This window comes from Engystomops pustulosus, chromosome 3 (assembly GCF_040894005.1).
Source record: "Engystomops pustulosus chromosome 3, aEngPut4.maternal, whole genome shotgun sequence".
Lineage (NCBI taxonomy): Eukaryota > Metazoa > Chordata > Amphibia > Anura > Leptodactylidae > Engystomops > Engystomops pustulosus.
Window position 1 is genome coordinate 38130710 of NC_092413.1, and position 17263 is coordinate 38147972.

Sequence of the window (17263 nt, forward strand, 5' to 3'; positions counted from 1 at the left end):
GAGAGTTTTGGAAATTGAAAGTGATTCCTGGAGAACCCCTGGGGAGGGGTGCAGGGGGTGACTAAAAATGAAAGCGACTTACCTCACTTTGGTTTCAGCGTTATGACAGTTTTCCAGCTTCTACAAAAGTCACATGACCTGCTTTGGCTTATCAGGTGCTTCATCATTGATCCTCTTCTGGTCCTTGTTTTTCTTCAGTTATGATACAACATCCACATGACTTCCGCAGCCGATGACCCGCCTCAGCATTCATGTCCCATAAATTCTAACCAAGAGCAGTGATAGGTTACAGAAGTCACATAGGTGTACAATAGTGACGGGAAGTCCGTGAGCAGAACGGTGGCTCAGTGAGTAGCACTTCTGCCTTGCAGCGATGGAGTCCTGGGTTCTAGTCCCACCCAGGTCAACATCTGCAAAGAGTTTGTATGTTCTCTCCATGTTTGCATAGGTTTCCTCCCAGACTCCAAAACATACTGGTAGGTTGTTTAGATTGTGAGCCCCATGGAGACAGGGACCAATTTGGCAAGCTCTATGCAGCGCTGGGTAATCTGTAGGCACTATATAAATTAAAAATTATTATTATTCTTAGTGAGCGAATCATTAGGCTCGCTCACAAAGAAGATCTGGCTCCCTATTAAATATATAATGGGGAGCCTCAGTCTAGCCAGTCACCCCACTTCACTTTTAACCTGATTTTATCTGGTTAAAGGGGACGTGGTTAGCAGGTAAGGGGTGAAGTTATGCTCACTGAAGGGAGCCAACTCCAGTCGTTCACGCGATAGAGCCGACTCGTTCGTGAACGACCCATCACTAGTGTACAATGCCTCCTCACTAGAGGAAAAGCAAACGAATCATGAAATGGACTGCTAGAGCCAAAGAGGAGTTGACAGCTAAGCTTTGTGAATATTACATAAGTATCCTACAAATACTATAATATTGTTTTTTCAAATTTAAAGTGTAACTAAACTTTCAACTAAATTTTATAAATGATTAGTGTAGACTATAATAGTACAGTTTGTAAATCTGCTCCTGTGTCCTTCTTTTTCCTCTGCCTTTCTTCCTTATTTAAAGGGAACCAGGCACCCTTTTTGAGTCTCCTCCATCCCCCACAGACAATAAATGGCTTATCCCCAAACTGTTTAAACAAAATTTCTGGAATTATTGGTTAAAATAAAAGCTTATATTAAAGTTTACTTGGCTCCCTGCCAGCTTGTGTCCTGTGTCCCTAGAGAGTGTTCAGCACGGAGAAGAGTCTCTCACCCCTCTGGAAAATGCTCATCTGTGAGTTTGAAAAAAAAAAAAACGAACCCTACTCCTCCCAGTAACTCCTACACCCCCCCCCCCCTCCCTGCTTCTTCCTTGCCCCCCTCCTGCAGATACAGTGGAGACAAGCTGGCATGAGGTGACTGGGGGGGGGGGTTATTTTTAAACTCACAGATGAGCATTTGATCAAAAGAAATCACAGCAGCCTCCATGGACTTCTACTCCTCCCCATTCCTCCGAGGAGGCTGCTGTGATTTCATGTGATCAGATACATACATGGGCTAAATTTTGCAAATGTAAATGGTAAAGGACCTTAGATGACATCACCCTGGTCTCATGACATGCATGTAACATGAGGCACTGTGTTAAAAAATTGACACAATATTTCGTATAAGTAAATGTGTAAATTTCTGTAGTTAAATATTTGCAGACCGTCCCCAAGTACTAGTTCCATACAGTCCCTGGATAGTCTACTCTCCTTATAGAGTTCAATCATTAAGGGAAATATTCTCTAGGCATGGATATAGTTTAGCATTAGCCTCCTTATCTGTCTGAAATGGAAGGACCTCAGTGAACAGATACACTGCTCACAGCAGGAGAAAGAGTAGAAGCTAGACATAGGGAAGTTGCTTTACTTAAAGGTTATCTACTATAAATATCAAGCCTAATTAATAAGGGACACTTACTCCTAGAGCCAGGCACTGTGACTTTGGTAACCTTATATTTTTTTTTATCCAAGGGCTGCTGGGGGTGTTACCAGAGTATTTCTGTGCTGCAGATTCAAAGGCTGTTACAGTGCCTAGATTTTTGAGTAAGTGTCCCTGGTTTATCATGCTTGATTTTTATGAAAGTTTACTATAATCAACGGTGATAAAAAATAAAAAGGTTACAGCAAACATTGCATTTTGGCTGCATGGAGAAGATGGTGAGCTCACGGCCTCCAAATAAGGTCCTATGCATGACGCCAACGGTTAAAAGGGATTTTCTGACCCCTTGTATAATTTTTTGTCATATGGATGACCTTTACCTAAAATAGGTCATTATGTGATCAGTGAAGTCCATCACTGGACGGTGCCAGAAGAAGTAAACTCTATGTACTGTATAGCAATGGTGCAAGGAATATATAGCTCAGCTTCTGGTCATTTAAAGGGGTTTTTAAGAATTTGGAAACCCTGAAGGGTACAGGGTGGTAAAAAAATGACACATACCTACCCCACTTCAGTTCTCGCATTGCACCCGGCCTCATTCCAGGGACACATGGAACCTGTGTCATTCAATGAGTGGCCTCCTTGGTGTGCCCCCTCCTTTTTCCAGGGAATTTTACTTCCTGTGTTGTCCCCTTGCCTGAGGAGGCCACATTGTTTTTTTCGGTTATTCCTGGAAAACCCATTTTAGTAGAAGTTGAGCAGTAGTGCCCCATTGCTGCCTATGTAGAGTGGACAGAGCCTTCTGCTTCCAGTCCAATCCACAGTAAAGGCTGTGGTGTTGGGAGGGAACATCTGATCGGTGCAGTATCTGGTTGTCAGACCTATTTTCATATATGGAACAATCTGAATAATTTCTGCAGCCGCTATGCCATGCGTCAATATACTTTAATTGATGCTGCAAGTCAGGATGAGGGTGTGAAGGGGAAAACAGGATGCCTGCTTTATTCATCAACTTCTACAGAGATTCATTAGTCCTGCTGCTCAGTCCGAAGTTTGTGGCCCTTGGGTCTTTGATCGTAAGGTCCACACACGTGCTGATGACTGCAATAAAGACTGCCCAAGCCGCAAACATGAGTAGGAAAGGACCTGCTCCAACATTTTTGGCTTGGATAGTGGAAAAATTTGCCCAATGAATTACCAAATTGCACAAGGACAAAAAGAACATTAGTGTACATGAGGCCCCTGGGCTAAAAACATGCAAATGTGCTTGGACCATGACTCCCGCATCATGTGGTGACCAGTTTTCAAGGACTGAACTCTATGTCAGGGTTGAGACCTGAGCATCATAGTAATAAGATGTACAGAGCTTCCTAGAACCGCTGGACCACAGTGCAGTACAGTTGTTCTTGTGGAAGCATGGACTCCTTGCGTCATATATAACTGATGCGTGGAGGACCATCTCCAGTGCGCTGTTTGGTCCGTGAAATCTGGCCATCGAACGGTCCATGATTGACTGAGAACTGTTTAAATGATAATTATATTGACCAACTGTAACAGTGATGGCGAACCTTTTAGAGACCGGGTGCCCAAACTCCAACCAAAACACACTTATTTATAGCAAAGTGCCAGCACCGCAATTTAAGTAGTAATTTATTGCTACCTGTTCTACCACAACTTTCAATTATATCGGCCTCTTGAGGACAATAAAACAGTTGAAAGAAGAAGGGCAAATTTGGACTAATGTTTTAGCATCTTGGCATGGTCCCCCTGTACAGGAAGAAATGTGGGGCCTAGAGGAGCTCTAAAGATAATCCTCCCCTTTGCACATGTTCTACCCCTTTCTGTAGTCCCAAGCAATCAAAGTGTTGCTTTAAAATAGCACTGAGAGCAGCATTTCTTGAGTCGCCTGGGATTGCTGGATGATTCTTTGAGTCCTATGTCTAGTGCTATGTTGATGGCTTGGGTGCCCAAAAATAGAGCTCCTAGTGCCACCACTGGCACCCGTGCCATAACTTCACCACCAATGATCTATAACATCTCCTAGGACAGTGGTGGCGAACCTATGGCATGGGTGCCAGAGGTGGCACTCAGAGTCATTTTTGTGGGCACCCATGCCATCAACGACAAAGTTCACCAAATAGGACCAAATTGATATTAGAGGAACAGTTAGATGTTGTTGGTGTAGCAGAGACATGGCTTGATGCATCGCATGATTGGGGTGTTAATATTCAAGGTTTTACACTCTTTCGGAAAGACAGGGCAAATAGGAGGGGAGGTGGTGTATGTCTGTATGTCAGAAGAGACTTAAAAGCGGTTGTGAATGAGTCAGTGGTCTCAGAGTGTGAGGAGGCTGAAACTTTGTGGGTTGAAATTCAAAGCCAAGAGAGCTTTGAAAAAATTATTTTTGGTGTAATTTATAGACCCCCTAACATCTCTGAGGAAATAGAGGGTCACCTATATAAACAGATGGAGCGGGCTGCACAGGAGGGGACCGTAGTGATAATGGGAGACTTTAACTTTCCAAATATAAATTGGGGTCAGGGCTCGTCTTCATCTATGAAGGGGAAACATTTTATGAACATTCTTCAGGATAATTTTCTGGTGCAGCTTGTAGAAGATCCCACAAGAGGTGACGCATTGTTGGACCTTGTGATTTCTAACAATGAGGAGATTGTCCGAAATGTCAGTGTCCGGGAACCCCTTGGGAACAGCGATCATAATATAATTATTTTCCTCTTAAACTTTAAACAGCAGAAACAGGTGGGAAAATCGAAAACTTTGAATTTTAAGAGGGCCAATTTCCAGAAATTCAGGGCTGCACTAGTGGATACAGACTGGGATCAGATACTGTCACATGGTGATACTAATGTTAAATGGGAGAAATTCAAATCTATCCTGGGTTTTTATACTTCTAAATTTATTCCAATAGGTAACAAGTATAGACGGGCTAGATTACACCCCTCGTGGCTTACAGCTACAGTAAAAAGGGCAATTAATGAGAAAAAGAGGGCATTTAAAAAATATAAATCTGATGGGTCACCAGAGGCTTTCAATACTTACAAAAAAGTTACCAAAATCTGTAAAAAAGAAATCAAATCAGCCAAAATACAAAATGAAAGACAGGTGGCTAAAGATAGCAAAACAAATCCCAAGAAATTTTTTAAGTATATCAATGCAAAAAAAAAATGGGTCAGAACAGGTTGGACCCCTTTATTCTGAAAATGGGGCATCGGTGACTGGAGACCAAGAGAAGGCGGAGTTACTTAATAGGTTTTTTAGCTCCGTTTATACAATAGAAGAGAGAACTTCTGACTTGGGTGGTACCAGTGCGGGTCATGCACCCTGTAATATACTAGACTGGCTAAATGTAGACATTATCCAATCTAAGCTCAATAAAATCAATGTGTACAAAGCTCCTGGACCAGATGGGTTACACCCCAGAGTTCTTAAAGAACTCAGTTCTGTTATTGCTGTACCACTGTCTAAAATTTTCAGGGATTCCGTAATGTCTGGTGTGGTGCCAAGTGACTGGCGCAAGGCAAATGTGGTGCCAATATATAAAAAGGGCTCTAGAACTTCGCCAGGCAATTACAGACCTGTAAGCTTAACTTCCATTGTGGGGAAAGTATTGGAAGGGTTAGTAAAAGACTATATACTGGAGTATGTGACATCAAATAGTATAATAAGTGACAGCCAGCATGGGTTTACTAAGAATAGAAGTTGTCAAACTAACCTTATCTGCTTCTATGAAGAGGTGAGCAGGTGCCTGGATGGAGGAGCAGCTGTGGATATTGTGTTCTTGGACTTTGCAAAGGCATTTGACACTGTTCCTCATAGACGCCTGATGGGTAAAATTAGGGCTATTGGTTTGGCAGAAATCATTTGCAATTGGATTGAAAACTGGCTGAAGGATCGTATCCAGAGAGTTGTGGTCAATGATTCCTACTCGGAATGGTCACCAGTTATGAGTGGTGTACCTCGGGGTTCTGTGCTTGGCCCACTACTATTTAATATATTTATTAATGATATAGAGGTAGGAATTAATAGCACTGTGTCTATTTTTGCAGATGACACCAAACTGTGTAGTGTAATACAGTCTATGGAGGATGTACATAGGCTGCAGGGTGACTTGGACAAACTGAATGTTTGGTCATCCACTTGGCAAATGAGGTTTAATGTGGATAAATGTAAGGTTATGCACCTGGGGGCCAATAATCCAAAGGCAAAATATGTCCTTGGGGGAGTAAATCTGGGAGAGTCCCTTGTTGAGAAGGACCTGGGGGTACTAGTAGATCATAAATTGAATAACAGCATGCAATGTCAATCAGCTGCCTCTAAAGCTAGTAGGATCTTGTCGTGTATCAAAAGTGGTATGGACTCTCGTGATAGGGATGTAATATTACCCCTGTACAAGGCACTGGTTCGGCCTCACCTGGAATATGCTGTCCAGTTCTGGGCACCGGTCCATAAAAAGGATGCCCTGGAGCTGGAGAGGGTTCAACGTAGAGCCACAAAAATGATAAGGGGTATGGAGGGTCTTGGTTATGAGGAAAGATTAAAACAACTAGATTTATTTAGTCTGGAAAAGAGACGACTACGAGGGGACATGATTAATTTATTTAAATATATGAATGGTCCATATAAAAAATATGGTGGAAAGTTGTTTCAGATTAGATCAAATCAAAAGACGAGGGGGCACTGTCTCCGTCTGGAGAAAACAAGGTTTAATCACCGGAGGCGACAGGGCTTTTTTACTATAAGAACTGTCACTCTGTGGAATAGCCTGCCTCAGGCGCTGGTCACAGCAGGGACAGCAGAGAGCTTTAAGAAGGGTCTAGATGCCTTTTTACACCTAAATAACATTGATAGTTATGTTATATAGAATTGTTTCCCCTAAATCCCTTCCTCATCCAATCCCTTCCCTTCCTTGGTTGAACTTGATGGACAAGTGTCTTTTTTCAACCGTATAAACTATGAAACTATGAAATCTTCCTGCAGTCCAAGGCAACTTAAGCGACACTTCATTAGCTGTTTCGAACTGCGGCAAAAGTGAGTTGTTGACAGAACTGCATTATCTTTGAAGCTTATTTAGCTGGACCCACCATTCTTTCGCTGCAGAGAGACCCTGGAGAGAAGCCACAACTAGAGTCTGATTTGCCTTCATTCTTTCAACTGTATTGGTGGCTTCAGGTGGCCGATACGATTAAAAAATTAGGAAGAACAGGTAGTGATAAGTGGCACTTCACAGTAAATAAGTGAATTTTGGTTGTAGTTTGGGCACTCTGTCTCCAAAAAGTTCACCATCACTGCCCTAGGACTATACAAGGCTGGGAAGCCAAAGCTGTGTTCAACAGAACAGAGAGGGCATCGGATTTGGACCTAACGAAAGGGACTCGCAGTAAATCCTGGAGTACCCCAGACTTGCGTTATATTTAATGTTCCACCTAGTGTGTAAATACTCAGGCATCTGAGTGTAATTGCATAAAACCTGTGCCTGGAGGCAGGACTATTTTGGAACCTTGATGTCACTGACTAATCTGTCAGGAGAACAAACCTCCTCCATAAGACATCTGCTCGAGTTGGATGGCATATGTCTCTGCCGTATTCAGTAAGTGGTACCTCAGGCATTATTATTAGGTTGTGTCTAGAGCTGATTCATTGATTTCCTGGATTTTCCAATGATTTCATTATGTTTTCTTTGCTGCCTTTATGGAGTAAGCGCCAAGTGCTTCCTGTTCTTTTTATGTGACGGTAATCTCCTTGTCTGAACGACATAATCCAGTCCTCTACAATTGATGGCTGGTGCTTTAGGCCCCAAAACATGTCAGTAGGAAACTCTTTTGACAGGTTCTTTCTATGTTCTTATATGTATATAAGAACATAGAACGTTATTGGGGGAAAACAGGCAGATATCGGGGGAGATAAGGATCAATCATGTCGGAATCTATCTGCCTGATCATTTTGTTCTTTGGATTTCCATATACCCTCTGTTCTTAGTAGCATTATGCTCCCCTTAAACATTGAGGGTAACACAAAGATGGGAACGGAGTCTAATAATAATAATTCCTTTATTAATAAAGCGCACACAGATTACGCAGCGCTGCACAGAGCTTACATACATCACAGCCTTTGTTTTCGATCAATGGTTCTCCGCCTCTCTGCGCCATGACAGTCAGGTTATAAGCCGACCTAAGTATAAGCCGAGGCACATTATCCCATTGGCTAAAGTATAAGCCGAGGGTGGGAAATGCATTGGTCACAGCTCCCCCAGAATGTAGCCCCCCCCCCTCGTTTGTTTTTTTTAATTTAACAGTCCCAGAAGGATCCCACTTCCTGATTAGAATTCCTCAGGGTTGCGTTCACATGTAAAAATGAGTCTGTAAGAACTTTTTTTTTTTTACAAAACTGCAAACTGTGTTAGGCGTTGACCTTGGAGTCTGTGTAACCATACATTTAGTGTGTGTAGTTAGTAGCAGCAGGACTGTGAAAAATGGTGATATTTTCAAAGACTTTGAATTCTGACTCTGGTGAACTGGTGTGTTCACGGTCTTAGTATACAGGGGTTGTGTTATGTTCTGTAAAGACATCTCACACCAGTGAACCACAGTTGTCCAGGAATATAAATTCATTTGTTGCGGTCTTGTTGCAGTTACAGACTTTGTATTGATGTGGTTTGGGGTGCATTTTATTATTTTATTAGGTCAAATGCAATTGAACAGATTTTACCTGAAAAATCAAACTCTGCCCCCAAAAGACGGTTCTAAACTGAATAAAGCTCTTTATGATGCAGTTGTGATGCAGTTTGAAATGCAATGTGTGAACAGAGCCTCATGGGAGCAAATAATTGCAAATCCAAAATTCCAGTGCACCTTATGAGCAAGGATCAAACTTTTGAGGTAATCTATCATACGCAGGAGCTGGTGCACAGCCAAAAACATCAAAAGGCACCGCCCTCTTGTTTTATTCAGTGGGGGCCAGTGCAGCGTTTATTGCTACGCCCTACCTGGCATATAAATAAACGGAGCCAGCTAATTTTCATGTATCGAAATTTTCACGCAGGCACGAGAAAAGGAACGCGCCCATGGTGGAGGCCTAGCTGCTATGACTCGCTGTTCCCTTTACCTGGCCTATACACTTCTATGTACTCAAACACCCCAGTGAGCTTCCTTCCATCTTATTTATGGAGATTCGGGATTCATCAGAGATTTCAGAGAGAAAGTGTAGTTATCACAAATGAAGTATCTAAGGAACTAGAGATAAATTATCTCTTTCCCCTGATAAGATGTATATATTGATTCCGTACAGGAAGTCCACGGGTTACGTACAAGATTGGTTCTGTAGGTTTGTTCTTAAGTTGAATTTGTCGGAACTGTATATTTTACAATTGTAATCCCAGCCAAATTTTTTTTTTTTTTTTTTGTCTCTGTGACCATTGGATTTTAAAAATGTTGGATTCTTATAAGAAGCAAGATCAACAATAAATCTTCATTGCAGACACCTGTGATAACTGTTATAGCTGTTTATTGTAACCCAAGGCTAAAGTACAGGAAATGAGCAACATCCAGAGGCTCAATTGTTACTAGGAGTCATCTGTTAGTCCGGTGTTCTTAAGTAGGGGATCGCCTGTATACAATAAGAGTGATTACTGAAGTGATATAGCAACAATTTGTCAGGTCCATGTGTTGTATTCTCACTACATCCCCTTTTACCATAATGATATATTTTTATTTCCCACAGAAAAGTAATATTTGAAAAGCAATGGATATTCCTGGACAACGCCATTGGTAAAAATTATGGCACAATGTTTGAGATAACGGGAGGCGGAAATCTTCAGCCAAAGAGTAATATAGTCGCATCAGCAGGTAAGGCTTTGGTTTCATCATAAATGGGTTTTCTTAGGCCGTTTCTTAAAGACCTGCATGTCAGCTTGAAGGGGTCGTCCACTTTCAGCAAATAATTGATATGGTTTATGTAAGGAAAATGTATTACATTTTCCAATATACTTTCTGTATCAATTCACCGTTTTCAAGATCTCTGCTTGCTGTCCCTATATAGAAATTTTCTATCTTTACTTTCAGTGGATAGTAATCTGTCCATGGTCTTCACAGTCCATTATAGATGCTATAATAGTTTTTGGGAGTGTAACTAGTGCAGTTATTTTTCTTAAAAGCTTTGTAACTTGCATTATATCTTTATCCTCCATACATCTAAAGAATCTCAAGTCCTTCTCGGTGAAGTACCTGGAGCTAAAATCTACATAAATTATTCATGTGTTTCTCATTTTCACTGCTTTAAAAATGTAATTTTTCTTTTTCCTTTAGAGCCTAAGGAGGCAGGTGCTGACAACCGTAACATAGTAGATGATGGCAAATCCCAAAAGTTGACTCGGGAAGACATTGAGGCTTTGAAGGAAAAAGGCATAAAGGGCCAGGTCAGTAGAAGTGCCTAAGCATCTTCCATGGTTTTACATAGTGAACTGGTTTATTAGGACAGGAGGTTGTCTGTGACTGGAGTGGACATCGTTGCTGAGAACAAAATGTATACTTCAGTGGTCAGTAATCTGGCAAATATTAATAGTAAACTGAATAAAAGAAATGTGGAATATGTTGTGTCAGGTTCCACATTTATGTGACTTCAAAGTTCTTCTTTGTCCTCTTCTTGCGGTTCTTATCCTCCTCCCTCCTTCCTTAGTAATATTCTGGATTCCATATTGCTAGTAAGAACAGGACACAACTCACTCAGTCTCCATCCATCAGCACATAGCAAATTTAGGCTACTTTCACATAGCAGTGTTAGCCCTCTGTGTAGGGATATATTGGGAGGATTCCCTATGTATCCTTACAATGGAGGGCTAGGACATATCCCACTGTATATTCCTACAATGGGATACATTGTCCTGTTTATTCCAGCAGCCATTGTTTGGTCAGGGTATTTACCCAGTGACGTAACTGTTCTTATATAAACAGTTGCCCTCTAGAAGGTTACCAGTGATGTAAGCTCAGCGGAGGCTGGAGATGGATTCATTACAGTTGCATCCATCCCCCAGAGGCTATTATGGTCTTGCCTGTACGTGGCTCAGCAGAAAGAAGCAGGATAGAAAGATGTAGCTTTCTGCATTTTTCCATCCTATGTTTCCCAATGTATACCACATGTACTTGGCGCACATGGGTAAAAAAATGATGCCTCTGTCTGCAAGTATATGTCTATGGATACATTCAGCGTATACAATGGGGGCTTTCCTGGTATATACACTGAACGTATCATGAAAAGTAGATGTGACTATAACCTTACAGTTAAAGAGAAGCAGAGCATCATAGGAATATTTCTTCGCTTCCCTACTGATTTCCAGATCCCATTGACGTCTCTCTCATCTGCCTGCAAATGTTCGTACATGTGACATGCACAGTAAACCGGAACAATGCACCGTGACTTGTGTGTGCTATGTGAAGCCGGATGCCATACTCCGTGATCATCATACAAACACCGGATTGCAGGAATGTAGCGCATGCGTGTGAGAATTTACAGGCAGAAGGGAGCGACTCTCCACGCATCCATGGCTTTATATTGAGAAGGAACAGCAGGAGAGAAAGTCAGATACTGCATCGCCGACACAATATAGATGTCTGGTTAGGGATCCTGTGTCTGAGTAAGTTTGTTGTAGCTGACATAGAACAAAAATAGGTCTTTCCATAACGTCCCCCATGACGGCCCACTAGGAGGATGACCCTTGACCTCTGTAGGGACAGGAAGCAGAGAGGTTAAAAGGCTCCCCCCCTCATCCTCCCGCCAGTGTCTTCCTGTCCCTACAGGGATCAGGTCAAGAGAGGGTCTCTCTCCTCCTAGGGGGGGGGGACGTTTTAAAAAAAAAAAAAAAAAAAAAAACGGAGAAGGATCTCCTTACTTACTTACTTCCTTACCTGGGGTTACGCCGACTGCGGTCCAAGTTCCCCTCCGGACAGATCCTCGGTTAGCCCGGCGGCTGCGGGCTCTCCCTGGACGGAAAACATTGTCCGGCTGGCGTCCTCTCCGGCGGGCTGGTCCGCCAGACTCTCGCGCGGACGCAGGGAACTACGTTTCCCAGAATTCCTCCTGACCGATGACGACTTCCGGTCGCGACCGGAAGTGACCGCGGCGCCACGCGCGGAACGCGGAGGAGGCCACCGGCAGGGGGTTGGGCTCCCCATGAAGGTATTTAAATCCTCAAAAGCGGGTAGTCAGTTGGTCTGAGGTCTATGACTCGTTCTTCTTGGCTGGCCGTCCCAGACATCATAATGGCTGATGAGGCAGACTTGGGCCTACTCCACCCCCCGGTGCACGTGAGTGGTGCTGTATGGCAACATATACAATTGTTTTTCGTTGTAATCTCCAAGTCATTATCCCCTTGCCTTCCTTCCCTAGGAGCAAGTTTCTAAGGGGAAAGGCAAGGAAGAGAAATCAGGGAAGTCTGAAAAGAGTAGAGGAAAACCTGAAAAAAGCAGGATTCCTGTTAAAAAATGCAGTATGTGCTTCCGTACCCTACTAGAAGGCTATAAGAAGCCGATCTGCAAAGCCTGCATCGAAGAATTCATGCGGGAGGAGAAGACGTCTTTTATGGACGAACTTAAGTCCTTTATAGACGAGAAAGTGGGTTCTTCGGTGGCGGCGGCAACGCAGGGAGCCCCACCACGTAAGAAAGCTCGGATAGTATCGGCATCCTCCTCAGAGGAAGAAGAGGGGTGCATTTCAGACTCTCCTTCCTGCTCTCTGGCAGGAGACCAGGATCACCAGGATCATGAGCAGGCAACAAGCTCCCGCTACTTGTTCCAAAATGATGACCTGGATGATCTTCTGAAAGCTATGCGGGATACATTGAACCTGGAGGACGAGGAGCCCCCTCTTTCTCGTGAAGATGAATTATTCGGGGGACTTAAAGCCAGGAAACAGCGTGTTTTTCCCCTTAACGATACCCTTAGGGGACTAATCAGTCAGGAATGGAGAGACCCTGAGAGGAAAATCGCGGTCTCTAAGAATTTCAGGAAACGCTTAGTCTTCAACCCTGAAGAGTCAAAGGATTGGGACTCGTTTCCCAAAGTTGATGTACAGGTTTCCAAGGTCTCTAGGAAGATGGACCTGCCCTTCGAAGATTCGGCTCAGTTAAGAGACCCGATGGACAGGAAATCTGAAGCCCTTTTAAAGAAAGCATGGGAAACCTCCATGCTAAGTCTAAAGTCAAACTTAGGAGCCACCTCGGTGGCGAGAACATTATATTTCTGGCTGGGGAAATTAGAGTCTCATATCCGGGAGGGTACTCCCAGAGAAGACTTACTGGAAAGCATACCATTGTTAAGATCAGCTACTGCCTTCCTTGCTGACGCATCTGCCGAAGGAATAAGGTTTGCTGCAAAAGAAGGAGCTCTTACCAATGCCACCAGGAGGGCCTTATGGCTAAAGCAGTGGAGCGGGGACATCCGCTCTAAATCCAAATTGTGCAGCATTCCTTTCTCCGGGGACTTCGTGTTCGGACCTGAATTGGACGCTATTCTCGAAAAGGCGTCCGACAAAAAAAGGGGATTTCCAGAGTCCAAAACTATTCACAAGAAACCTTCCTTTCGTCCTTTTAGGAACACCGGAGAGACTTACCGTGGCAAAGGTAAGCAAGGACGATGGAGTTATCCCAAAGGAGGTAGGGGAAGGGGGTTCCTTTTCTCTAACCTCCCAGAGGGTCCAGGAAACAAGAAACAATGACGCCAGAGTGGGGGGGCGTCTTCTGGGATTCCTATCCCAGTGGACAAAAGTCACCTCGAATCCCTGGGTACTGTCTATCTTGGAATCGGGCTACAGGATAGAATTCTCTTCATCCCCTCCTTCTCCAAGGTTTGTCGCTCCCTTACCATCTCTCTCTCATTCTACACATTCCTTCATTTGGCAGGAAGTATTCCATCTAATCCACATGGGAGTGGTGGTGCCAGTCCCTCAAGAACAAGAAAAATTGGGATTCTACTCCCCGTTGTTCCTCGTCAAAAAACCAGATGGATCAAATCGCCTAATTATCAACTTGAAAGAACTGAACCGCTTCATCGTTTACAGAAGATTTCGCATGGAGTCGGTAAGAACAGCTACCCATCTTATTCACACAGACTCCTACATGTGCACACTAGATCTAAGGGATGCATACTATCATGTACCTATCCACCCCTCATCTCAGAGATTCCTAAGATTCTCGGTTCTCTCTCCCGAGGGTTCTGTCTTACACTTTCAGTTCCGTGCACTTCCATTCGGTATCTCTTCAGCTCCAAGAGTCTTTACCAAGATTATGGTGGAGGTGGTAGCCTTTTTAAGATTACAAGGCATATCAATCATCCCTTACCTAGACGACTTGCTAATTATAGGGAAAGACAAACAAAACCTAATTTTGGCAAGAGAGTCTTCCCTAAGAATCTTAACAGAGTTGGGGTGGTTAATCAACCTGAAAAAATCAAGTTTAGTACCCTCCACTCGGAAAACCTTTTTAGGGATCATTCTAGACTCAACTCACCAAATGTCTTTTCTTCCTCAGGAGAAAATATCCAACATAATGCATCAGATTCGTTCATTCAGACGGAAGGACTCTGTATCAGTCAGACAGGCGATGAAGATCCTGGGGCTCCTCACAGCATGCCTACCTGCGGTCGCCTGGAGTCAGAGCCATACTCGGATCCTTCAGAATTGGATCCTAACTTTCTGGAACAGGAAGTCCTCAGGTCTAGACAAGAAGATCCGGATTCCTTCCTTTGTAAAGAGGGACCTTCTGTGGTGGACAGAATTAAGGAACCTAGAGAAAGGGGTATGTTGGCACCACCTCCCAACCATCACCATAGTGACGGACGCAAGCAGCTCAGGCTGGGGAGCAATCTTTCCTTCCCACTACGAGCAGGGGTCCTGGACTCTAGCCCAAGCAGGAAACAGCTCAAACTACAGGGAGTTAAGAGCGGTCTGGGAAGCGCTAAGATCGAACACAGCCTATCTGAGGAATCATCATATCCACATTCTCTCGGACAACGTCTCGACAGTGTCCTATTTAAGGAGACAAGGGGGTACAAGATCCCCAGTATTATCGAGTCTGGCTCGTACCATCTTCCAGTGGGCAGAAGAAAATATCTTTTCCATCTCAGCCACTCATTTGAAGGGATCCCTAAACAGAGAAGCGGATTATCTCAGCAGGAGGGAGATCCTACCGAACGAATGGTGTCTCAACCAGGAAATCTTCCTACACCTAACCAGCGTCTGGGGCATGCCCCAAATAGACCTATTCGCCACGAGGGAGAATTCAAAATGCCAACAATACTTTTCTCTGGAGGCCGGCGAGTCCAGAGACCACTTGGACGCGTTCAGCCATCGTTGGAGCGGAAATCTCATGTATGCCTTTCCCCCAATTCCCCTAATCGCGAGAGTACTCAGAAAAATTTTGCTCGACCGGTCAAGGGTGATCCTGATCTGCCCAAACTGGCCAAAAAGAAACTGGTACCCACTGTTGAAGTCCCTATCTGTCCAGCAACCTTTTATTCTACCGGTTCAGAAGGACCTTCTATTTCAAGGACCGATTTTCCATCCCGATCCAGGAAGACTCCGTCTGGCGGCTTGGATCCTGAGTTCGAGTTCCTAAGGTCCCAAGGTCTCTCTCGGGCTGTAATAACTACTTTGAAGGCAAGTAGAAAAAAGGTTACTTTCGCCATATATCATAAGATATGGAAAAAGTTTGTGACCTTCTGTGGGGCTAATCCCCCCTCTCAGTCTAACCCAAATATTTTACAGGTACTAGACTTCCTGCAAAAAGGACTAGAAATTGGACTCTCTACCAGCACTCTGAAAGTCCAAATTTCGGCTTTGAGCGCATTTTTCGACCATCCCCTGGCGGACCACAGGTGGGTCAAAAGATTTATTGCAGCTGCAAATAGAATTAGGCCTCAGATTCTGAAGCGGGTTCCCTCCTGGGATCTCTCCCTGGTTCTGGATGCTCTCTCCAGACCTCCCTTTGAGCCTTTAAAGGACGCTAGTATAAAAAACTTAACTTTAAAGACTTCCTTATTAGTAGCCGTGACTTCGGCTAGAAGGCTGGGGGAACTCCAAGCCATTTCTATTAGAGAACCATATATGTGTATTCTCCCTGACAGGATAACTCTGACTCTGGACCCAAGCTTTGTTCCAAAAGTGGCGTCTAGGTTTCACAAGATTCAAGAAATAATCCTTCCATCATTCTACGGGAATCCTTCTTCAAGCAAGGAATTGGAGTGGCATTCCCTGGATGTAAGGCGCTCGGTCTTAGAGTACTTGAAGGTTACAAAATCCTGGCGCAAAGATCACAATCTCTTTGTTCAGTTTCAGGGGAAGAACAAAGGGGTAAAGGCATCCAAAACCACGATCGCTAGATGGTTAAAGACTGCCATAGCCTCTTGTTACACAGAACAAGGGAAGGAAGTTCCTCCTAATCTTAAAGCCCATTCCACCAGAGCCATATCCGCCTCCTGGGCAGAGAAGAGGGGCGCTTCTCTTGAACAAATCTGCAGAGCTGCCACCTGGGCTTCTTCATCCACCTTTGCAAAACACTATCGGTTGGACTTGCCTAACTCACAGGATCTCGCCTTCGGTCAGAAGGTTCTCCAGGCTGTGGTCCCACCCTAACTCTACTAATTTTGTAGATCTCCTAGTGGGCCGTCATGGGGGACGTTATGGAAATTGGGAATTAGACTCACCGGTAATTCGGTTTCCATCTAGTCCTCCATGACGGCCTATATATTTTCCCTCCCATGTTTTTCTTCCACTCTGTTGTTAATTTCTGTATGTGACGATAAAACATGCAGAATAAAATTACGTTGTATCTTCCACCGGTGTAGTTATTTGGTAGACACTGGCGGGAGGATGAGGGGGGGAGCCTTTTAACCTCTCTGCTTCCTGTCCCTACAGAGGTCAAGGGTCATCCTCCTAGTGGGCCGTCATGGAGGACTAGATGGAAACCGAATTACCGGTGAGTCTAATTCCCAATTTATCATCTTTAACCTGAAAACCTCCCATTCACTAAAAAACATTTTAAGATCTCTGCTGATAATATCGGAATAAAAACATATATTAACGCTGAATACTTCTGGGACAATGTCTTTCTACCACAGTACAGACCCATTATCTGTTCCCTGCTTTGTATGCGTGTAGTTTTTGTGTTCTTTTCTGCGCACTGCTTTTTGTCATTTTGGTACAATTCTGTGTCAGTGGTAGCTGGATATAAGGCAGTGTTACTTTTAGTCATAGATGTTCTTTATTCCTGCCATTGTGTTTTGTTTGTATATATGTGTGTGAGTACAATAATATAAGATGCCCTGTGATGTTTCCAGGTTATTGTCTTA

The 17263-nt window shown here is 43.7% G+C and overlaps 2 protein-coding genes across 2 annotated transcripts in view; both read left to right on the forward strand.

Annotated features, from left to right (window-relative positions):
- Positions 1 to 17263, forward strand: part of TRMT6 (tRNA methyltransferase 6 non-catalytic subunit) — a 41675-nt gene that overhangs the window by 450 nt on the left and 23962 nt on the right. Inside the window, exons 2-3 of the mRNA XM_072140504.1 lie at positions 9648 to 9772; positions 10232 to 10341. Coding sequence (XP_071996605.1) covers positions 9648 to 9772; positions 10232 to 10341 — 235 coding nt within the window. The remainder of the gene's footprint in view (positions 1 to 9647; positions 9773 to 10231; positions 10342 to 17263) is intronic.
- On the forward strand, positions 13650 to 17144 carry LOC140121195 (uncharacterized). Its single transcript, XM_072140502.1, has 3 exons — positions 13650 to 15572; positions 15681 to 15790; positions 16040 to 17144. The coding sequence occupies exons 1-3, from the start codon at positions 14544 to 14546 to the stop codon at positions 16545 to 16547; spliced, it is 1647 nt and encodes a 548-aa protein (XP_071996603.1). The 5' UTR covers positions 13650 to 14543; the 3' UTR covers positions 16548 to 17144.

What these genes read in the sequence shown, in the direction of transcription:
- LOC140121195 (XM_072140502.1), top strand. Translation starts at nt 14,544, where the DNA reads ATGCCTACCTGCGGTCGCCTGGAGTCAGAGCCATACTCGGATCCTTCA. An exon ending in CTGTAATAACTACTTTGAAG is followed by an intron (nt 15,573 to 15,680) that starts GCAAGTAGAAAA and finishes AATATTTTACAG; the next exon opens with GTACTAGACTTCCTGCAAAA. An exon ending in CATCCCCTGGCGGACCACAG is followed by an intron (nt 15,791 to 16,039) that starts GTGGGTCAAAAG and finishes TCTCCCTGACAG; the next exon opens with GATAACTCTGACTCTGGACC.